Source organism: Rousettus aegyptiacus, unplaced genomic scaffold, assembly GCF_014176215.1.
Source record: "Rousettus aegyptiacus isolate mRouAeg1 unplaced genomic scaffold, mRouAeg1.p scaffold_m13_p_16, whole genome shotgun sequence".
Lineage (NCBI taxonomy): Eukaryota > Metazoa > Chordata > Mammalia > Chiroptera > Pteropodidae > Rousettus > Rousettus aegyptiacus.
In genome coordinates, this window is record NW_023416291.1 from 13,296,002 (window position 1) to 13,320,404 (window position 24,403).

The 24,403-nt window shown below is 37.3% G+C and overlaps 1 protein-coding gene across 8 annotated transcripts in view; it reads left to right on the forward strand.

Moving 5' to 3' along the window:
* The window catches only part of GAB1 (GRB2 associated binding protein 1), a 110,161-nt gene extending 86,573 nt beyond the window's left edge, over positions 1 to 23,588 (forward strand). For 4 of the 8 annotated variants that reach the window (XM_016123295.2, XM_016123296.2, XM_036233520.1 and 1 more), the window contains 8 exons: positions 1,453 to 2,054; positions 3,317 to 3,399; positions 3,585 to 3,888; positions 12,253 to 12,342; positions 14,030 to 14,123; positions 14,948 to 15,071; positions 17,054 to 17,176; positions 19,192 to 19,942. In XM_016123295.2, the coding sequence (XP_015978781.1) occupies positions 1,453 to 2,054; positions 3,317 to 3,399; positions 3,585 to 3,888; positions 12,253 to 12,342; positions 14,030 to 14,123; positions 14,948 to 15,071; positions 17,054 to 17,176; positions 19,192 to 19,350 (1,579 nt within the window). In that variant the 3' untranslated portion in view covers positions 19,351 to 19,942. Of the gene's footprint in view, positions 1 to 1,452; positions 2,055 to 3,316; positions 3,400 to 3,584; positions 3,889 to 12,252; positions 12,343 to 14,029; positions 14,124 to 14,947; positions 15,072 to 17,053; positions 17,177 to 19,191 lie in introns of all 8 variants that reach the window. The other 4 variants (XM_016123298.2, XM_016123299.2, XM_016123300.2 and 1 more) reach the window with 2 other exon arrangements.
* The last annotated feature ends 815 nt before the right edge of the window (positions 23,589 to 24,403 follow it).

The following is a 24,403-nucleotide window of genomic DNA, read 5'->3' on the forward strand; positions in this document are numbered from 1 at the left end:
GGAGAGGGAGGAAAGAAGTCCAGCTTCAGGTGGTAATAGTAGGAATTGGGCAGGGGAACGGATATTTGGTTAGGGAGAAGGACTTTGTGCCAGAGTGATGGAGGAGATCGAAAAGAATGAATCAAAACTCATTGTGTTTTGAGCCTAAAGAACCCTAATAAAGACATTTCTTTTAATGGCAGGTCAGAAAGGGCAGTGAATTTGAGAAGTAAGTTGAGTTCGGTTTGGTACACATGAGCGAGGTAATACTAGGATACCCAAGAAGAAAGATATTTGAACAGTTTGAAAATATGGGACTCAGAGTTTGGTGAGAAGATGGGAGTTGTCAGCATTCCCTGGAAGGTGAAGGCATGAGGAAGGAGGATTTTTTTTTTAATGGTGTATGTGGTCAGGAAGGAGAGGACTAACTTCTGTTGGCCATTCTCAGGCAGAGAGTCAACGAAACAATGATCAGAGAGGGAGAAGGAAAATCAGATCGCTACATGGGTTCTCATACCAGAGCAGGGAGAGTACCAATGAAGAAATACGATAGACAGTGTTACCTAGAAATCAGGGGAGATAAGCCCTTAAAAAAAAATGGTCACGAGTTATCTTTTTTTTATTTGTTACATTTAAGTTCCTACAGGTCTTTGAATAACACACACAGGTAGTTCAGGCACCTTGTTCATCATTAAGGAAGTGTGCGTGTGCTGGTAGTGTTAGCTTTATTTTGGCTTATTCTCAAATTTTGTGATACCACAAAAAGCAGAGACTGAAAATGTACCCAAAGCATAAAATAAACTCTAATGAGATGCCTCAAAATTAATTATTGTTTGGGGTCGACTAACTCTGTGGATCATGTTATGATTCTCTTTACAAGGATTGGCTAAATGCTTGTTAAAAAGAAATTAGTAGAAAGGTTGATATACAAAAATTTTTCAAGTCGCCCCCTCCTTGTAGATCACGTTGAATTTATTCAGTACCGGGTGATCATTAGACTTTTAGTTTTACAGAACAACAGATTTGCCACAGGTGGGCTAAAGAGCAGTGAGTCACCTTGAGACACTGTGTCGGCATGAGGTTTTTGCATGCTCTTCCGAAGAAATGCCTCTGAGTTTCTATGCCTTAATCATTTCCCTTTCTCTGAGTTTCTTCCTTTCTAATTCCAGTACTTTAGGGATTGTGGTTTTATGTGTAGATCTAAATGGCAGAGTAGGGGGTGTGGGCAGGTCCAGGACAGGAATTAGGGAGAATGCTTTTGGTGGTTTTGTGGTGGCGGTTTTGTTATCCGGTGTATAATCATAAAAGTGAGGAACATCCGTGCTTTAAATTTTATGGGTCACACACACACACACAAAATCTAATGGAAGAAGCCATGGATTTTGATTGCTAAGGTATAGATATATTTCCTTAAATGTAGTCTTATGTCTTCACTGTGTTTTATTTTCTGTCATTAACAATTTTTTTATTTAGAGCACACGCCGATTCTACAAAAGCCACCTCTTCTGAAACAGACTGCAACGATAACGTCCCTTCTCATAAAAATCCCGCTCCCTCCCAGAGCAAACACGCAGTGAACGGCTTCTTCCAGCAGCAGATGATGTATGACTCTCTGCCAACTCGCGCTGCGTCTGTTTCTGTAGACTCCAGTCTTTATAACCTGCCCAGGAGTTATTCCCAGGATGTTTTACCAAAGGCGTCTCCGTCGGGTACCGAAGCAGATGGAGAACTCTACGTTTTCAATACCCCATCTGGGACATCGAGTGTAGAGACTCAGATGAGGCATGTATCTATTAGTTATGACATTCCTCCAACACCTAGTAATACTTATCAGATTCCACGGACATTTCCCGAAAGAACCTTGGGACAGACGTCAAAGCTAGACACTATTCCAGATATCCCGCCACCGCGGCCACCGAAACCGCATCCGGCTCATGACCGATCTCCTGTGGACACGTGCGGCATCACACGCACGGCCTCGGACACCGACGGCAGTTACTGCACCCCGTCCGCGGGGGTGCCGCCCTCACGCAGTAATACCATTTCCACTGTGGATTTAAACAAACTGCGGAAAGGTCAGCTCTCGTCGGCTTCTACTCTAATAGAGGTTCATGCTAGAAAATCTGTTTTCATTTGTTCTTTTAAGCATGGGCTGAGATTGAAGGATAGTCCTTTGTTTCTCCAGCCCTGCAGTTACCGCTCATGGAGCAAAGACATCAATCATATCCTAGTCTCAGTAGATTCCTTGGGGGGGTGTTTGTGCCCAGGGGGTGTCCCCGCCTGCGTGTTCTGCCGGGAGGGAGAAAGAGTCGGAGTTTGTCCTCCCTGGAGGAGTGTGGCCCTCGCAATGCCTTCCTGCCTCTGGAAGCGTGCAGCCAGCCCTCTCTCCCACTCTTTCTGCATCCCAGGCGAGCAGACCCTCTAACGGGGCAGAGGAGCAGGAAGTGGGCCAGCCACAAAGCCTCTCCGAGTCATACTCTTTCCTGTGTTTGTGTGCCATTATGGCCCCTTCTGTGTCACATCTATTAGGCTCCATTTCCTTCCTTCCTAGATAAGCAGCTCACGTTTGTGTCTGACAGGTGATAATCGGTTCCAGTCGAGCCATTCATTTTGTTTGTTCGGTGTTACTTGTTTTTAAAGCTCCTAATCTTCTCCTAACCCCCCCCCACCCCCATATTTCTAGATTCTTCACTTATCCCTACATTGTCTCCTAGAGATTAACAAAAGGCACCTACCTTGAAAGGAGAAAAACCGAGTTTGGCTTATACTCAGACTCTTAAAGTTCTGAAAATGGAAAACCAAAGTGTAAAATGTCCATGACCTAAAAACAATGTGCTAGTGTTTCTCTGTTTGGAAGTAGAGTTATTCAGCTGACTTAAGGAAAATTTAGTGTCATGGATAGTCCTTATAACAGTACATATTTAGCCGTTCAATACCAATTTATAACTCCCTTCTCGAAGTATTTATATAATCTGGTTAAAGTTAGTGAGATACAAGTTAGGTCCAAGATGGTATAAAAGACAAGAAAATAGAAGTGTATCTTTTCTCTATTTCTCCCAGTTTTAAATAACCCATCTCATCCTAGGCTTCGACGTTCACTCGCTGTCATGATCAAGTACTGGTAGTGATTAGCATATGAGTGAGAGTCTCTAGTAGTTTAATGTGCCAATTCAGGATGCTATTCTGTGAGCATCCTTTTTAAAATCTCTGTGTGCATGCTTGCCTGTTTGTGTGTATTGAGGGGGGGGGAGGCCATTCCAGATTACCCCAAGAACTGGCGAAGATGGGAAGAAATGCTGATAGTTTGTTTGTTTGTTTGTTTGTTTGTTTATTTTAGATGCTAGTTCTCAAGACTGCTATGATATTCCACGAACATTTCCAAGTAGATGTAGTTCACTTGAAGGCTTCCATAACCACTTTGTAAGTATAATTGACCTCGACATGATTGAATGTATTTCATTGTCAGAATCTTCACGCTTTGTTCCCTGAGACTAAATGAGATCATGAAATAAAATTCCTTCAGATTCATATGAGTAGGTGTGACATAATTATGTTTCCCTGTTTGACGATTGTTGCTTATTAAAAGAAATGTGTGTGTGTTTTAGAAAATCAAAAACGTGTTGACAGTAGGAAGTGTATCGAGTGAAGAACTGGATGAAAATTACGTCCCGATGAATCCCAACTCTCCGCCGCGACAACATTCCAGCAGTTTTACGGAACCGATTCAGGAAGCCAATTACGTGCCAATGACCCCAGGGACCTTCGATTTCTCTTCATTTGGAATGCAGGTTCCTCCTCCTGCTCACATGGGCTTCAGGTCCAGCCCGAAGACCCCTCCCAGAAGGCCAGTTCCTGTCGCAGACTGTGAGCCGCCCCCGGTGGATAGGAACCTCAAGCCCGACAGAAAAGGTAAGGAGAGCATGGCATAGGAAAAGGGTCAGGGTCGCCAGTTTACATCTACATTTAACTGTCATTAAATCCAAAACGGAATTGGGACTAGAAATTCTGAAGCATTTCATATCGCCTTAGTTGTTAACTTGTTTAAGTGGCATGGCCATTTATAGGTTAATTATTATATCATATTAATGTTGATGCTCAGGTGAGATTTTTAAGTTTCCTATCTCTAGAGCAGAGGTTACAAACTAAAATACAAGGATTGGCAGGCAGCAGGAGAGAATTGGCAGAAACCAGAATGCCATGTCCCGAGTATAAACGGAGTAATTGACTGCTCCTTGACCACAGTCCTTTGTTGACTTGTGAAAATAATACGGACCCGTGTATCAAGAGAAGCCAGAAATTTCAGATCTTGCATGCATTATCTTTTGATTTTTAAGTTCTATCAGCTAATTTAACTAATTAAAACAAAAACCAAAACAAAAACCTTGCAGACCAAAGCAAACACTTCCATAAACTAGATAGAGTCTCTGGCTCAATGCTGTAACCTCTTCTCTGGAGTACATAATACCAAGGCAGACTTGAGATTATGAATGCACCTGACATAACTCTTTAGGAACAGTGATGTTGCTTGAATAACCTTTCCATTCTGTCCCTATAACAACTTCTTAAAAATGTTTCTTCCTTTGCTGGGTTTTATGTAAGTGCTTCTAGTCGATTCTTTCGTCCCGGCCTTCATAAGTAACATTAAATTCTAAGGTAGCATGGTTGGTTAAGAACTCAGTGTAAAAGAAAATTTTCAGCCAAATTGGTGATATATACCCAAGTTGTAAAAATTTGGGTTTGAATAGTTAAAATGCAAACAGCTAGGTGTGTTGCAACATTCTTAGTGTGATTTAATCTTGACAACCAAATAAGTTAGTATATCGGCTGTACAATGAGTGGCATGATTTCTATGGTATTCAGCACATTTGAAAAATCTCATGTGCTGTATATAGCTTTTTTTTTTTGTATATAGCTTTTTAAGAGCATGTAGTGTTTCTGCCAATTTCTCATTCACCTGGGCTTAGATCATTAATATTAATTCTAATGAAGTTCCAGCTGTGGGGAACAAGCAGATTCACTCAGAGTATCTTAAGAAAATTAGTTTTGTTCCGTTTTGCTTTTAAGTAAGTAAGGGCCCCTCTCTGCTGAAAGAAGAAAGCGTTTGGGAACGGAAGCGCTCGTAGGGGACCGTCGCTCTGTCCCACTCTCTGCATGTGGGGACCTGTGCATCTGCTTTGTTCTCTCCCTCAGTCTCTTGTTTCCTTCCCCTCCACGTGCTCTCCTGTACCTGGCTCCTGCTTTCCCAGGGCCCTGCCAGACAATGCCCCTCTGTGGCCTCGCTCGCGGCTCCATTTTACATGCCCTCCCTTGCCTGTTAATTGCCTCGTTCACTCTTTACTGCCTCAGATTGCTCAGAGAGAATTCGATTTGTCTCATTCGTCTTTTCACACCGGACCGCACGATGGTTTGTCGGCCAGTCCCTAGATTGGCTGCTGTTGGGTCAAGTGCCCGCTTTTGGTCTAACAGCTGGAAAGATGGTCATGTGTGACATCCACGGCCACCCGGACAGCCCCAACAGCAGGGCCGTAATCAGGATGATTATCTTAGAGAGGGTTTGAGCATCACTGGCTTTTTATTTGGAAGCTTTTCCTCTGTTAACTCTTTGTCCCCATTTGTCTTTAAATCTATTTAGACATTATTAGTCATTTTCTTCTTTACATACAATATGTGAAAGTGTTTAGACAGGTATAGATTTGTAATTGAGTTCACAGATTGCTGAAAGATTAAGACGTAAGCATCACGAATATTGACATATTCATTTTAATGCTAACCTGGTCCTTTTCTTATTGTTCTGTGATTAGGGCATGTTCGCAGCAGAGCTCTACTTTTTAACCCAAGTGTAACAGTTTTATGACCTGAAGTCCCCCGTAAATGGGGAGGTCGTATGATTTGAATAAGGGTACAGGCTCCGAGTCTGCATGCCTTGCTTCCCTGCTGGCTTCTTCTTCCCTTTAGGCTTTTTGGAAATCCCCAGTATATTTCACAGTTAATGATTCTGTGTGGTAAGCATAAGACAGAATCAGAAAAGATCCTTATTTATGTTGTAAAAAAGTTTAAAGATCATAATGATACACTCTTAGTGTCATCTAGGACTGACAGAGCTCATGTACCCCATATTATAGTATGTATATGTCATAATAATATGGCATGCATACCAAATGTCATTTATATCACATATATGTATAATTATACCTCCCTGAGTATATAGTGAAAGTTCTGTATATTCTAGTACATAAGAGATTGTCTAACTGCCCTAAAGTAACTTTACAGTAGTACAGGACAAAGTAGGAGGAGAGACAGCCCTGAGTTCATTGGCCAGATTATTTATGTGGTATCTCTTTTGGATACAAAGTGAACTGAGAAAGCACCCAGAATAAAATACCCGCATAGCTTTTGGCAAAAATCACAGAGAGTGGGTTTAGCACAACAGTAAAGAGGTTACTGAAATCATAGCGATAAGAAAAAAACGTTGTTACTTTTCTTTAGTACTATTCTACTTTTCCAATAAATATGATGTAAGAGAGGAGGCATGAGAAAGTAATATTACAGGGGAAATTTTGACAACCCACTTTAGAAAGTTATAACTATTGAAGAAAAACACATTTTAAACCCCAAATTCAAATCTTAAATCAAAGTCGATCCTTAAAAACTTAGACTCTAAAACAGATGTCTTATTTGGTCATGAAAGTCTTCTCCTTATGCATAGCATCAGATGAGTCTTTTAAATTTCTTATTCGCGACATCAGACACATGACTCAATCTGATATTCTGGAATCCCTTATTAACTAAACCTCATATAAGCAAACCTGATTCTATCAAGTATGGCTTGATTTGTTTCAGAGCCCAGGATAACTAAGTCAGCATCCCAGAGAGCCAGTTTCTGGGGTGTATTCCTTGGAAGGGTCTGCAGTAAATGAGTGACATTCTCGTCTTGTTTCTACCCCCAATTATAGATGTCAGCTGCTGTAGTTAGTAGTACAGATGAGTTTTTTGAATACTTCTGAGTAATTGAAGCTGCAGTAATATGTAGATATTTTAAACACTTCTGCTCACTGTATTTTCTTAGATCCTTTGTTCATCACCCAACTTGTGGTGGCTATATTTTCACCCATACTATTTCTGTAATGATAGTATTTGTTTTGAACCAAGGTGTGTGTATATGACTAGAAGAGCAAAACATACACGTGTTGCATTAAATATTAGGAAAACAGATGAGTCATTGGAAATTCAGCACAAATTGTGTTTTGATTGCTTTCATTGAAACTTCTCTATTTTAATGGAGAAGCAGTTTTGTAAAGTTTGGGAAATTTCTGTAAGATATATGTCTTAGCTTCTCTTAAAGTCAGTCATTACATAAATCTACCACATTTAATCACTGAACTTATCTAGACCCCCTCCCCCTACCTAGTCTCCTTCTAACATGATGTAGCAGCTGTTTGAGCCTTGAATGCTGTCTTTATATTTTGTTTTGTTTGGCTTTGTCCATTCATGGCCTTCTGCAGTACTTCTGACCTCGACTTAGTATTGATTTTAAAAATGCAGTGCAAGGTTACTGCTGGTGTCTTTGTACATTAGTTTTGTTAAAGTGTCTTCAACTCTGGGTCTTCACTTTGGTGTAGGAAGCATCCAGAAGATCAGTCGTGAGGAACTTCCCTCGGTGGGTCTTTTTTGGGGATGGTGTTATTAATTGCTCTGAACATTTTTACAGAGATCTTCTAAAGAAGTTTTTGAATGTGCTTTCTTCAAATGATTTTTTTTTACTATAATAAATATTTGGAAGATGGATGATTGATACCAGTAAATACAAGTAGATTTTAATAAATAAGCATTAAAGTTTGAATCTCAGGTCAGATTTTTGGTTTGTTGTAACAGTTAAAAGGAAGTGAATGTGAAGTATATTTTTACAGCCTTTGTGAGTTCTCTTTTCCTAAATATTTTTTGATCATCCAATAATGATTAGAATTATTATATTCTGCTGTATACAATGAGACCTTTAAAACAAGTGTGAAAGTTTTTCAGTATGCTACCTTGATGAGTTTTTAGAATTAGCAGAGGATAATAATGTGAATTATTTTTCTTCTTTCTCGAATTTTGAGATGCCTATGGAAATGGTAACATAATCTAGCTGGAAGTGGTATCGGATTGCAGTAAAACTTCAGAAGGATAAATAATTTAGGCTAAGTTAAACCTATAATAATACGGAAAGTAAATTTTCCATTGAGTTGAATGTATAGGCAGTACCTATTAAAATAATAATTCATAGCATATGGACTTTTCAAAAAGAACTGCATCTGCCTGTTTGAAAAAGCCTCGTATGCCTGCCTTGACCATCTTTGGGATGACTGACTTTTGAAACAACAATCAGTTGCTCTCTTTTTTCCTCTTCAGGGACAAACAAAAAATTAAGACATTGATCAGATTAAACACCACCCGCTTTAAGAGAACCGCAGTTCATCACAGATTTAAGTGCCTACCAATTACGGGATATATCCTCTGGTAGGTCTTGTGTCTCCAAACACAAGGAAGAAAAGGTGACTACACTGTCTAGTGGAAGAGGTAGAAAAGTAAACACATTATCATAATTAGCACAGGATGGGCTGGGGTTGAGGTAAGCTCTTGGCATCATTAGCTAAGCTCCCCTGAGGAAAGTCTGAGTCAGTGAGTGGCATTTAAATGGTGGTAGAGGAGGGGTGGATGGCAGAGGATCTTCTTCTAGTCAGAATAAACAGCATACGCAGATCCTTTAAAATGAGAGGATGCGGGGTGGGCTCAGAGGCGTGGGTGAGAGGGAGGGACGAACGCATGGAGGAGCGAATGCCAAAAGCTTTACAGGTGCCTGATCCTGAGGGGATTATGATCCACGCTAATGCGTTTGGGCTTTATTTTAAGTACACCCTTAAAAGGTTTCCGTGCAGGCAGGTACTATTATCAGGTTGGCCCCTAGAAAGCTCATTCTAAGATTTAAGGATGTGATAGAAAACAATTGTATTCTTACATGTAAAATGTTAAAAAAAAAAAAAAAAAAAAAAAAGTCACACTTTTTTGAGCACCTTCCTCCGAGAGCTCTTTGCCCAGTTTTCCAAATCTAGGGTTCTTAGAGCCTTTGTTTAGAAACTATCAAAACAGAAAAGGCATTATAAGAGTCCTTTTCCTGGCTCTCGGTTGCTCCCTCAACTCGGTGATTTTTGGAACTTTCGAGAGCACTTGGCAGTATAGGTGGAAGTCATTTAGTGACACAGTGTGAGCTCGCCACTTCCAGAAAAGCCAGGTACGTGAAGAGCATGTTGCTAAAGGGAGGAAGGAAGGACGTCGGACTTGAGGATGTTTTATTTTCTTGGGTGAGTGAAAACAAACTATTAGAATGTCATGAATATACAGTGAAATTGATGGAGGGAGATAAGAAAGAGTCTAGAATGACTCCTAAGAGATCTGCCGTGGGAGCTAGTATAGACAGCAGAGCAGGTTTGTGGTGAGCCAAGGAGGAGAGATTCCGTTTTGAACACGTAGTGTGAACGTCTGTAATACATCCTTGTGGGTGGCTTCGTAGATATGTAGATTAGGTTCTCAGGGGAAATATCTGAACCAGAGGTTAAGATTTATCACACTGTACTTCAAATTAAGGAGTAGATCACATGATCCAGATTGACAGTCCTGGACGAGATAGTTTTAACCCTGAAGGGTTAAAGGTTAAAGCACAGTAGGAATTTCACCAATAGTCAGTGTTCTTTGCTAAATGAAAAAAAAAAAAAAAAAAGTTGCTTTCCTTGTTGAAACCTAGTGTAACTAAAGCCAAGTTGTAACTGCCTTGGATTTAAAAGTTGAGGTGCAAATGAGTTATTTTGTTTCCTCTCAGAATTTGAGAATCAGTGTATTTCCAGGGTTGGTTCATTTTTGCCATTACTTTAGTATTATTTCTTACTCTTCTCACATTTTTCTTTAACAATCAGAAAAACATTCTAGTATTTGCCTACAGGCAGTAGAGAAGACAGCTAAGACAAACGTACTTACACCTCAGACTTCTTTTTTCCCTTTTTCTCCTCACGAGTAATACTCAGCTACCATTTGAGTATGACTTTGATTTCTGTCTAGAACATAAATGTTGAATTGAGTATGGAAGGATTTCAAGAAAGAAAGCTAACAAAATGCCGCAGGGACTCAGTACAATTCAGCTCAATGTTTCCGCATTGTGACTTTTAGTCTAAAATCAACCTTAAGCTTTGGATGGAATAGAAAATACTAGTAAATTTTATAAATTCACTTGGCTATCTCACTAATACGATATTTTTCTATTAAGAAAACCGAGGAGTACTTCGAGAGTGCTTGAGAGATGGCATTGGTTTGGAGGAGAGATGAGCTCAGTGTCAAGCGAAGGAAGGATAATTGGAGGTGACCTAACAGACAACTGAAGTATGGAACTAGATCATAACTAGGTAGATTTAGCAGTCACTTGACTCGAGTATTTAACCACAGGCATAGATAAGGTGCCAAGGGCGAAAAGCTGAGGTACAGAGTTAGCACTGGTAGACGACCGTAGAGAAAAACTGGTGGCAGCTGAGAACTAACGGGAAGTGGGGTCTTTTAGAAAAGGAAGAGGACGGGAGACACATCGCGTAGGCGCCAACAAACCCAAAGTTGATCTAAAAGCAGTTCGTGGTTATTAAACATCATGCCACATCACTCACGTGCCCACCATCTGTGGTGTTCAAGTAGATGTAAGATCTCGAACTGAACTGAGGAGTTCGGAACCGAACTCTACGCTGATTTCGTAAGATGCTCCGTTTTCCACTGGTCTAGAGAGCCCCAGCAAGGTGGGATAGCACAGGAGTGTGGCCCCTGCAAGGGGCGGGGGAGACTAACGGACGCCTTAATTTAGTCTCTGATTAATGTCGTTACCTGAGCCCAGTCATTTAACCTCTTTTGCTCTCCAGGGGTGTCTCATCCGTAAAACGAAGAAGATGGATTTGGGTGGGGGCGGGTGGGGAGGCCTTACAGCTCTAAAATAAATGTACTTTTCTGCAGTAAAGCTTGCTCGCTACCTCTTAACTCTTTTTTGAAGGGAAGTCCACTATTTGGGAGAGTTTAAAATCTGACATCTTCCTTTGTTTTAGAAATGTGTCCTGACAGCCTGGGCCCTGAATAGGTCAACATGAGGGGGAGGATCACGTCCCAAAATTTTAGCACTCACATTTTAAATTAGGGCTGCCTCATTTCTGAATTAACTTAATGTATCAATTGCCTCATGTAGAAAATGGTTTAATTAGAGAATTTTCATATTTTATAACCTAGGGAATCACATTTTAAGAAACTTAGATTTTGGTAGGTAAGATGCTAGATATAAGCACATTCTTATTTTGCCGTCTAATCGATGTCAACTCGGTTTTTAAATGCCAAGAAAAAAGAAAATTTGATGCCATTGAGATTAAGTAATTTAAATTACTTATTCGAATGATGTTACTGCTCTAGCATCAGACTTCTTCTGGGAGGAAGTATAAAGCCCACTGCTGGGTGTTCACCTGCTACTTTTCATGAGGTTTTTCAGCAGCATTCGTATGTGCCAGAGATTAAATAAAGAGAAAATGATGGCAAATGAATTTATGCTTTCAAATACTTCAAACGAGATAACCAGAAGTTCTAGACATCTAATGTGTGACAGTAATGTCACCAGACAGCCACTGGGTCTCCAGAGGAAACAAACGTTGGTCCTGGTTTGGATCCTGGATTAGCGAGCACTGTAGCATCCACCTCCTCCTCTAGAAGTGTTCTGGTCATGAGTTGAAGGAATAGGCAGATTAAGGTTTTTAAAATGCCTCCACTAAGTTAAGAAAGTAATATTAAGAAAGGAAGTGTGTGTTGGTACCTTCTTATGAGACACCAAATTTCAAAGAAAAGATGTCCTTGCAGTCTGAGGAATTACTGTTTGGTTTTTTTTTTATTTGATCCGGTTTTCTAAGGCATGTTGGAAGAACTAACATAGCATGTGTTTTTCCTCTGTCCTCCAAATCAAGATGAGAACTAACCAAGCGGATGATCCCACTAAAACCCTACCATCTTTTATATAACACTTTGCTTCTTACATCGTTGCATGCAGCTTCCTCCTTTCCAATGTACTAAGCATGTATGATACGTGGCAAGATTGAAATGGTCTCCGCAAACAAACTTTTGTTTATGCTTTTGAGATGTAACATTTCTGCTCAAGGCTCTGTTGCTTTTTTTACAGAATCCACTTTTCCAATTAAAAAATAACATTAAGAGAGTCTTCTTTTTACCAATTAGGTCAAAGTCCTAAAATTTTAAGACCCAAACCCCATGGTTTAGAGCGAACTGATTCACAAACCATAGGTGACTTTGCTACAAGAAGAAAGGGTATGTACTTTAGCACCGCATGCTGGATGGGGCTTTGGGAAATTTATTTTGTGATTTTTTTTTTTTAAAAAGTACAGAAGAACCTTAAATAGCCTTGCTGTTGTAAATAAAGTTTCCCGGCACGTTATTTCTAGAGTGCTTCCCATAATACACAGAGAGTCTACTCGTTATGCCATTAACAGCAGCATGTTAAATATTTGATACATGATATTCAGTCGTGTCCTGCATTATTCTTTTACCCCTATAGACATCAGTGTATTGTTTTCGTTAAGCTTGTGAGCTGCTCGTGAATTTCAGTCGTCTCCTGTATTTATATATAATGTATATATTATGTTCCGGGAGAATTCAGACTAATTTCCATGGATTAATTATTTTATGCCATGACTTAGGATTTGACAGCTGGACTCTAAACATAAGGAAATACATTCAGTCAGCACAATATTCTGTACATGTCCATTTAATGTATATAGATGAGCAAAATTATTTTCACTTGAACCTAAATCAGTCTTGTCTTAAGAAAATCGCTTGGAGTTTTTGTATTTGAGTTGACAAAAATACTTAGTTGTAAGCCCTAGTGAATCACCATAGTCCTTTAAAATGACCAACTATTTTATAGTTTGATGATAATTACAGTATCGTTGATTAAAAGTACACATATATGGACAAAGACTAGAAGAAGGAAACTAGAAAAATGAAAAAGATTTTTTAGAGTGGCAGAATGCAGTGTAACTAAAACATTTACCTAGTATGTTTGAATAGTCTCCTAAAATCTAATTAATATTAACAAATAATATTCTTTGCTCATTTCATTCATTTCTGAAAAATGATTCATTCTTGATGTTAAGGAAAGACTCAAAGCCCCGTGGCGTGTACTTTCATAGTAATTATCTGCTGTAATAATGAAATAGATAAGCAAAGACCACTTATAAAGCTAATAAGTACATTAGAATTTATTTTACCTTAATTTGGCAAAGAATATTGGTGGTTAAATTAAGATAAAAATTTAAGGTAATTGTTTAATTATGGCCTTGTCTCAGGAGCTTAGTTTGAGTCTAAAGATATCATTATTGCTTTATTTGTTTCCAGATTGAGCATGAATTAATTTAGATTTGCTCACTAATTTTTTTTTTTTGGTTTTTGGTTGTAGCAAAATTTTGTACTTCATACTTTCTATACATTATTTTCTATGTATAGTTGTAAAACTGATGCTTCAATATTAAAAAATCAGAATGTTTTTATATAGAAGATTAAATCTCCATATTTGAAGATAAAATTAGTTTAAAAAAAGGAAATAATGAAAAGTATAAATCAAGTAACTGTAAAGGAATTGGGTCACATTACTTTCTTATTCTCATTTAGTTTGTATTCATAAAATATTTAGTTTATACCCATAAAAGGTTAAATTATGAAGCAACATGTAATAGAACTTTAGGCTTTGAGCCAGTTATCATGAAACATTATCTCATTTAGCTTCTGCCACTAATTATTTAGCTTTGTGTTTTTTTAGGTCTAATTATTTAGACCTTGGGCAAATCATATAACATCCATGAAGTTCATTTTATCTGTGGAACCCGCTGGTCTTAAGCATGCTCTGGCTATAACATAGAAATGGAGATAGAGAGAGAGGATCTTGTTTGCTTTCCAAATGTCTATGTACTAAAAGCTCTTTTTCTCTTTTTTATTTCAGCCAAGCCAGCACCTTTAGAAATAAAACCTTTGCCAGAATGGGAAGAATTACAAGCCCCAGTTAGATCTCCCATCACCAGGAGTTTTGCTCGAGAGTAAGTCTTTGTTTCAAATATGGTGCTTGATTATTCGTTATAATGGAAAGTATTTAGAACAGTCATTCCCAAAGGATGGTGTGGGGAGCCCCCCTTTTTGGGGGTTCTTGAAGTCAAAACTTTTCTCATTAAGATATGAAGGCCATTTGCTTTTTCTTCTCTCATAAGAGGGCACTGGAATTTTCCAGAGATTACATAGTATTTGATGATATTGTATTTGTATACACTTGTGTTTAAAATTTTTTTCTACTATTTGTAATATGGTAAATATCAATAGATATAACCCATATAGACAAAAGGTCCTGGGGGTTCTCTATATTTTTAAGAATGTAAAGGGTTCATGAGGCTAGAAATTTCTAAGAACTACTCATCTTGAAAACATGATAGTTTCTTGTGGGGATTATTTACTCAGGATTTATGTAAATGTGTATAGAAAAATTAACATGAAGTTACAAACCTGCATTGAATTATGAGTTCATGTTTCATGTGTAGATATAGCTAGTTTTTTTCAATAGGAATTCTTAAATCTTTATTTTTATATCTGTGACTTTCTACTTATCCCCCAAATCACTAGCAATACTTTTTTTCTGTTCTATGCACGTAATTTGATGCCCCAAAATCCACTTTTTCAGTACAGCTATAAATACTGGTCATGCATTGGAATATGTACAATAAATTGTATTATAATGATGTGTACTATAAACGATTATAAACTTAAATGAGTATTTCTGAAAGAACGTAAACCGTCATTCCTTTTCATTTTGAAAGAGATTTCAGAAATTTTTGCCAGGCTCCATGTTTGCCATGATCGTTTCTGTACTTAGCTCCTCCAGGTTCCCCTTGTCACCCCGGCCGGACTCAGTGCACAGCACGACGTCCAGCAGTGACTCGCATGACAGTGAAGAGAATTACGTTCCCATGAACCCAAACCTGTCGAGTGAAGACTCGGTACGTACAGTCCTTATCTTCTCTCTTCCTTCCCGTCTGTCAATCTTACCCTTACATCGTTCTTTATCTACTTGAGGAAAAAGAATAACAGACGCCTTCTCTAAATACTTTTTAAAAAATGGTATCAGAACGTCTGAAACCAATGAAGGGTCACAGTTTCATATCAATATCTATAAAATAGATATAAATTAGTTAACAATCATAAAAGCTTTCCAGTTATATTTCTTTTAAGATGTACTTGGGTTTTGAAACTATCCAAGAAAATACCTTATACTGAATGCTTCCTCTTTATTTATACAAAGACCCAAAGTCAGGCATTCATGAAGTGAACCCTTAATGTGACTCCTGAAATTCGAGTGACAGTACATCATTACTATGGACAAATATTCTTATATAACAAAAACAAAAATATGTTCAATAATTTTACATATTTTAATAGAATATTAGAAAAACAAAGCACTACTTTTTTTTTGTTTTTGTTGTTCATTTTCTTTTTTGTTTACTTCACAGAAGACTCATAATAACTCCTGGAATCTTAAGGTTTTTCTAAACTGTTTTGAGAAAACACTGGCTAGAACAGTGAGACAGGCTGTTCCCAGTTGAGATTAGATCAAGAGCAAATAGACTTCCTTGTAGGGACACACATTTTCACAATACTTGAAGAAGAAAACATCACCAGTTCTAGTAACAATTCTAAAACAGTTTAACTAGCAATTCTGAGAAATTCTCTTCAGGGCCAAGTTATTGAGATTTAATGTGAACCCCATGAACTCGTGGGTTCCTTTCGTAGCCTTGCAATTCTGCGAACACTTCTAGGCGTTTCCAATGAGGGGAATTCCAGCTATATGTTCTTTTATTGATCACATTCGAATACAAAAAATTTTTCATACACGCACCTGCTTGATTTTTCATGTGAGAACAAAATACGGAATCATTCGGAGAAAAAAAAATTCAATCTCTTCAAAAAAAAAAAAAGAAAAGGCAGCAGGGGAATGGCTTCTTGTACTAACAGAACACCAAAACTTGCATTCTTTTTTTTAATGCCCTACGTGTTACCGTCACTATTTTTTTAATGTTTTATTAGTAGCCGTTGATTAATTGGGTAAAAAGGCTGTGCCTATGTAGGGCAGTGCAGGTCGTTTCCTGCATAAACGTTCCGCATACGGTGGGTAGTGTGGTCCAGACCAGGCTCCGCCCAGCGAGCCGGGAACCCTGGCGCGGAGCTGTGTCGCCAGAGGAAAGAGCACTTTTTTTCTAATTCACGAAAACGGGGCTCTCAGCAGCCCTGCTTACCAATGAGGGAATAAACGCCATTTTTCTAGCAATTGTCTTTTTCCCTGAGTCACAGCTTACTCTACGTAACCTGAGCAAAAATTGCTGTCCACTCTCTTCCATTTTCCTTTATATTTTTTTAGAGGGTATTTCTTCTATTATACGATTCTTATTTTTGGACAGAAGGGGTAAGGCCAATAGGAGACAGAGGAACATAAGTGGTAAAAATTGCCGATCGTTGAAACAAAATATACTTGCCAAAAGAGTCATTATTCATATCTTTAGTTAGTATGCTTGTTCTAAACTAATTTCAGTGCGAAGGTCTTTAAATAAAATATGGAACTTTTTAAAAATTTAATTTTAAAGCAAGAAGAGTAAGGATCCCATAGTTTAAAAATGTAATTGAGTACAGATATTTTAATTAAGGTTCAGGTTGAGCTATGATGCCTAACTGTGACTTGGTGTCCCAGTCTCTGAACAAAGTTTGACTTTTGAAACTAGTTTTGCTTTCTCTAAATTAACTTTTTATCAACGCTTTAAACATTACTTATTTTTCCCCAATCCTAAAAGGTTATTCAGTTTTCTAAGCAACATTTCTTTAAGTTATATCTCCTTGAAATAAATATTTAGGCTTTTGTAGATGACAAGGGAGATACGCAATATGTCTCATGAATGTTTGGCAGTTGATTTTGTTGTATTTTTACTTTCAGAATCTTTTTGGCAGTAACAGCCTTGACGGAGGAAACAGCCCGATGATCAAGCCCAAAGGAGACAAACAAGTGGAATACCTAGATCTAGATTTAGATTCTGGGAAGTCCACACCACCACGTAAGGTAAGTGAAACCTCATCCCCTAAAAACAATTAGCTCACATTTTAACCCTGAAGAATTGTATCTCCTGTGGGGGAGTTTTAATTTAAATTTAATAAAGTCTGTTACCTAATGCTGTTTCATAAATCTCAAGTAACAAAGTTATTAAGACTAATAAATTATTTTTTTTCCTTTCTAATGTTTTGGAAGTTATACACTTTCTATTCTTTTAGTGGTTACCATTGAAATGCTTACTTAGCTTTTAAAGTTAATCATCCTCTTCATTGTCTTTCCAATGTTAGCTCAAATTACTCCCCTTTTATCTTTTGTGCTATTTTTGTCCAAAATCTTGATTTTTTCCCTCTAGTTAAACCCAAATTAGACATTAGTAGTATTAGTATTCTTATTATACAATGTTTATTTACATATTCTTGTAGGTTTGCCAACTTCTTAGTTATCCCTTCCTGTTTCTCAGACCTTCCTTCTCTAAGCCTTTTTTCCCCTTCTAAAGTACATCCTTTAAAAGTTCCTTCAGTGGAGGTATGTCAGTGGTAAATTCTTGCCGCTTTGCTTAACTGGAGTACCTGTTTTGCCTTCATTCTTGAAAAGGAGTTGAGTTCGAAGTTCTTGATTGGCGATAAGTTTCTCTCGTTTTCTCAACACTTCATGACGCTATCTGCTATCATCTGGCTTTCATTATTCCTGTTGAAACGTTTGCTGTCAACCTCATTGTAATTCCTTTATGGGCAATCTGTCTTTTCTGTCTGGTCGATGGTATCTTTTCTGTATCTGGCATTCTGAGGCTTACTACAATGTGTCTAGACTTCTAGGCATAGATTTCTTTTTATTTATCCCGCTGAGTAGAAGTTGTACTATTTTTATTTCTGGATTCGGATTTTCTATCAGTTCTGGGAAAGTCCATCATTATCTTTCTAAATAGTGCTTTTCCACTATTCTTTTTATTCTCTTCTTTGAGGTTTCTGATTAGACATTAGTTAGAACTTCTCATTCTATTTTTTAATTTTATTTTATTTCTAAAATGAAGTTCTGCTTGTTTTTATTTTAAAAAGTATGCTTAGCTGATTTGAATAGCTTCTTATTCCTTATTTTACCTTTGACTCAGTTTTATTTTTTAATTTTGTTAAATATTTTTATACATATATATTTTATACAGTCCATGCAATAATTTCAACATCTGAACTCCTTGGAGGTCTGAATCTGTGCTTATTGTTTTAGCTAACTCGCACTCTTGATGCCTTGTTTCCTTGTGTTTTATACATTGTTATTACGAATTCACTTTGTCTGTGGGAATCCTGCAGACATAAATTTTCTTCAGAAAGGGTTTGCATTTGCTTCTGCTAGGAAGCAGGCAGTGCCGCCAACCCTAAAACCTTTGTGCCCTTCAAGGGTCCCTCACTTAACAGGCCAGTCCCGGGTCCGGCCCACCCTGCCCCGCAGAGCCTCCCGGCACAGTGCCAAGACTGACGATGGTTCTGCAGACGGCGCCGCCTTTGCCCTGTAGCAGCTCCATGCCCCTTCTAACCCCTCTCACCTTGGGTATCTCCCTTACTTGCTAGTGAGCCTAGCACGTGCTGCTGATTCTATTTGCTTTAAGTTAGCTAGTATCTAGTCGTTTTTCAGGAGTAAGAGGGCCTGTCAGCCTATGTAATTTGCCATTCTTGAAATACTGCTTTTCAAAAAACATTTCTTAGCTCTGGAAGTTAGCTACATGTTCTCAGGACTTGATAAAGTTAAGCCTCAGCTAAATGCTAAAGGAAGAAGCAAGTTGAGTGTGTCTTAACATGAACCAAGTATCTACTATTCCTACTTCAAAAGAAGTTCATCTATGGTAGGAGCATTAGTTTATATATAATAATTTTAAATGTAAGGAAAAACAGTGTACAGTTAGGAGAGAGACAATATTGTTAAATTGAGGTTATGTTATTTTTTTCATGCTCCAATGAAATTTCAAGAGTTATGCATAGTACATGTGTGTCTACGTTTTAAGACTGAATTTTTTATTTACTTCTTTTTTTTAGCAAAAGAGCAGTGGCTCAGGAAGCAGTGTGGCAGATGAGAGAGTGGATTATGTTGTGGTTGACCAACAGAAGACCCTAGCTCTGAAGAGCACCCGGGAGGCCTGGACAGATGGGAGACAGTCCACCGAATCCGAAACACCAACCAAGAGTGTGAAATGAAATATTCCTCCGCTGTGTCTGAACAGGAGAGAACTGAATTGCAAAGATAAATGCCGTTTAACCGAAGATGACTTGATACTTCTACTCTAGGTAGACCCTCGACTGAGTAGAGTTGAAGTCAAAGGGCCTTTCAGACGTAATCAAGCAGTCGAGGCTGTCAATGGTGCTTTGTGGTATCTGAATGATTCGTTAAATGTAAATAATGTGGGGAAGTAGTAGTGTTTAACTCTCAGAAAAAAACATTTTGTTTCATAGTTAACACACTTCTAGTATTACTGTATTTATGCACTTTTTCATTCAAAACGTTGGTTGGGGCATTCCCAGATGTGTACCTTACCATAATTCCTTTAGGAGTACTCATTTTCCTCACACTACTCTATATAACAATACTAAGTTAACTAAGCTACTTTTAGGTTTGGAAATTGCTCTTTAAACCGCAGTCTAACATTAAGATGAGAAGTAGGTTCACAATTTACCTGTCTTCCTGAAACTTCAGGTGGTAATCATCAAACTACAGAGTATAATTGGACTCATTCGTTGCCTTCAAGAATGCTAAGGATAATATATGTACTGGTATTAAGACATAGTTCCATAGTTCTCTGGTTCATGTACAGTTAGTTCTCAGTGTTGGAACTTTGTTATATTTTGTTAATTACAGTGTTCTCAGTTCGTTGAGTAAGGATTCTTCAGGGTGGGATCTTGCACCTTGGAAAGGCAGAAAAATTACACAATCAAGCCTGTAAATCACTGATGGCATGAGGTGATGATGTGCTCTCACACGTGTTAACATATATTATTAAACTTGACATTATTTGCAAAACATAGTTTTTTTAACTAATCAGGTACGTACCCAGCACTGATGTGCTAATACACTGATCAGGTTTAGACAGTGAACTTTACTTGTGTTCATATTAGTCTAATATTTGGTTTCCGATTTGGAATTAATGAAACAGTTAACATTCACTGTTAGTTATAGCAACATACTGTGATTTTTAATTAGACAGTCATTCAGATTTATTACTCTAAGAAGGAAATTCTGTCTCTGACACCATAGTGCCCTTTCTGTGATTTTTTTAACTTCACTAAATATTCTCCTTGGCCTTATATTTAAATCCCTATGCAATTAATATTTTATATCTGCATTTTTTTAAAAAAAAATAGATGTTATATAAGTGATTCACATATGTAGCACCTGTTGCTTTTCCTGTAAAAGAATTAAGGATTTTGTACTGTGATTTATATTCACTGCCCAATTCAAGAAATATTGGAGCCTTGCTATAATGTGAAATCTTAGCATCATGGATCTCTGCCAACCAGATTTCTGAAACCAGATTTCTGAAATCACCTATAACATGGTCCTGTGACATGGATATTGAGACCACAACTTTTAGTGAGGCTACAATTATATTTATCTGTCTTTGCTTTGCTACATATTTTAGAAAGCAGATATAGTTGTGTGTGTGTTTGTTTGTTTAACTAAATGACATACAGTCTCTCCTGTGACATGGGGATATCAAGACCACAAATTTTAGTGAGGTTACAATTATATTTTTCTGTCTTGGCTTTGCTACATAATTTAGAAAGCAGGTATAATTGTTCGTTTGTTTGTGTAACTAATGTAACTAAGTGACATACAATCCCTGATGTGTTGATTTGAGACTTATTAGTAGTTTTGGAGGGACACAGAGATAGGAGTGCCCACAGCCGAGGCATGACTCCCTCCATTCAGACCTCTAACTGTTGCCTCAGTACACACATGTGCCCTGATTTCTGGCCTCTTGGCCATAATACTGTGCCTAATCAGTGTAATGGGTTTATTTCCCCAATCTGCAAACGAAAAACATTCATAACAAAATGAATTGTAGAATAGTAACACTTGATGCTTTTAAATGTTTGCTTCTTTTTAAACAAAAACTAAAACCCAGAAGTGAATTTTGAGGTGGATTTTTAAATAAAAAAGATTGTTTGAGTTTCGTGTGCGCAAGCTGTTTTATAATGAAAACACAAAATAAAATCTAAAATCACTGAAACGGCCTAAACATTCAAAACACACAGCACTGTTGGTGTGTGAGAATACTAAATTGTGTTACAAGGAGGATGAACATATTTTGAGATTTGGAACAAACACAATGAATGTATTATTAATTCAAAAAATAGAAATGTTGTTTAAAGCTGCCTATCAGAAGAGTCTAAAACAGTCTCAAAACTTCTAGTGTAATTTCCCCTCACCATTTTTGAATGTCTGCAGCACTCTAATGTGTAGAAATATTCCCATTATGCAAGATAATTTAGGAATTGAAATGTATTAAGCAGCTTTTTCAGAAAACAAAATCATATTAAACATTACATTAAATTTAAAGACAGTTTCTTATAGACCAGTATTTTCCAACATTTTTTAGAACTAAAAACTTTTCTAAATAAAATTTTGTGTGACCCCAATACATAAAGACTGCAAAAGGTAATTTTATCAGTATAAATGTATTTTGAGTTCATATTTATGTTACTTACTTTAGTCCATCACTTAAGAATAAAATTTCTAAATAATGCAAATATGAAATTGGGGATTTTGATAGTTTGAAAAACTTCAGCAGCCAATTCAGTTTTATACCTCATTTTATTTGCATACTATTAAGAAAATTTTGATTCACACAGACATAAATAAATAAAAATAACAGGTTTTAAACACACATCTCAGGAGCTTCTTTAAAAACAGCTGAAGTTGTAGTCCAAGGTTCATATAAATATACATTACCTGGTAGTAGAAGTTAATATATAAGCAGTTTCCAGTATGGTAAAATTGACATATGTAACAGATTAGAATGTGCATTTTTACTAAGTTTTTCAAATACGTACTTATTAAAACAAAATTTAGGTCAAACCCTTTTAACACCCCTAATCGCCTCCATGAAGCTGAATTTTGGCCAGCCCTGAGTTGAAAACCACTGGTTAACCACATGACAGTTATGTTATAAATCAGAAGCCTTTTTCTCCACCTATTCGATCTTCTCTTCTTTTTATTCCTTATTTGAAAAGCTGTAAAATTTTATGAAGGTTTGAATACCAAAGCACAGTTCTGTTTTCAAAAATAGAAATTCACACTTGAATAATATAAGCTATTTAACCCACAGAGGGTATCAGTAAGCTATAAAGGATGGTTTTTATATATACTCTAGTTTATATGTTTTCATCTTTATTTCTATCAGTACCATATAAGCTACTACGAGCATTTTAGAGAAGTCCATAAAGGTACTATGAGTGCGTATGTGCATATATAACACTGTATCTAATCATAGACTAAATTTAGTTTGATATAGAATGCTATACTTATACATTAAGATCGTAAGTCATAATTCCTCCCGGACTCTATATTTAATTAATGGGGGTCACAATCTTCATGAATGCATTGGAACTGGAAAGTGAACACCAGTGTTTTTTCTGCCAGTGGGAGGTCGTCTGCTTTCCCCTTTAGTGAAATCTGTATTTTTTTATATTTTGTCGAAATGTTAAAATCCTCCCAGACACTCTTAGTGCCTCTTTATTTGGCCCATTGAAAATACTGGTATTAGTATTTTGAATAAATACGAAGTCTTTATTCAAAGACTTCGCCGCCACCACCGCCACCCCCCCGTCCCCCAAACCTCATATTCCTATCATTGGGTCATTCTGATAGGTCTTTTCCTCCATTTTCAGATAAGCAATTAAGTCCCTGACAGATTATACATGTGACCAAATCAAGTGGATACGCAGAGAAAGAGACATATCCCTGGATAAGAATTATCGTCAAAACATCTGATACATGTTACTCTGTATATAATTTAAAATACTGAAAACTACGAGATGAAAAGCCATGGTGTAAATGAATATTGTAGACATCATGGACTTGATAAGATGAAAAATCAATTGTCAGGTTGTGGAAATAATTGATTTTAGTCTAACTAATTATGTTTATGTATTACTACAGCTTGAAATAATTTAGTCTGTCTTCTCTTACATAGACATCTTTTTTTAGGTTTCAGTGTAATGTCTATTATGAGTTTCAACAATTTAGCTTCTGCTTCCTTTACATAAAAACACACGGCTTTGTGTGAGCTCTTGTATCCCAAATCAATTGTTGATAATTATCCCAAATTTCAACAGCAAAATCTCATGTGTAATTTATTTCTCCCCTCTCTCACATCTTCTTTTGTAAAGATCTAATTGTAGATATTTTCTGCTGCCAAATAAAACTTCTCAAACAATTTGGTTTCAAGACCTTAAATAGTCAATTTGGATACTGAGGTTATGAACCAGTAAGGACATATAAATTTATATTTTCAACCTTTCTTAGAGTCTTTAAATCAAAAATCCACTTCTATCGTTAACTATACCTTCCGGTCCTGCTTCTGTAGGGTCACTCATTTTCTGCAACAAAGATGTCACTAAATGATGCTAATAGACAGTAGTCACTCTCTAAATAGGAAAAGCTTCTAAGACTGTTCCATGTGCGTGTGCCCTTTTTCCCCCCTATCTAGCCAGAGCTACCAGCCTTTCGTTGAGTAAAAAGGTCAACAAATAAGGAAACACATGCAACCTTTACCATTAGAAAATATGTTTTAAAACATGATAGAAAATAAGTGGCTGGGCTTTTTCATTCCTATGAGAGTGTTCAAACACCTTCAGTACTTCATAAAACCCCAAGAATTATTCTAAGTCATTCCTTCGACCTACCCAGCCCAGAGTTTTATAGCTCCGACTCATTAGATCATATCTGGGAAGTTTAGGGAGAGCGAGGTTATCTTCTCTGGGATCATTCTCTCATCTGTCTTCCTGTCATCTCGTAAATGGTGAAATTTCTGGATATTTACATATAACTTATTTGGAAAAAGAACCTTCTTTCCCAGATAAACACCTTTTGAATTATAGTTTTGTTTGGAGTTTTATGGAGAATAACTTGGCAGTTATGTGAATGTTATTGTGTGTTTAAAAGCTGAGTCAGTGAGAGGAGGCATTTTATTAACTGTTGTGATTGGTAACACTCCTCCTTTAGAATCCTCATCTTAAGGTTACAAAAAGT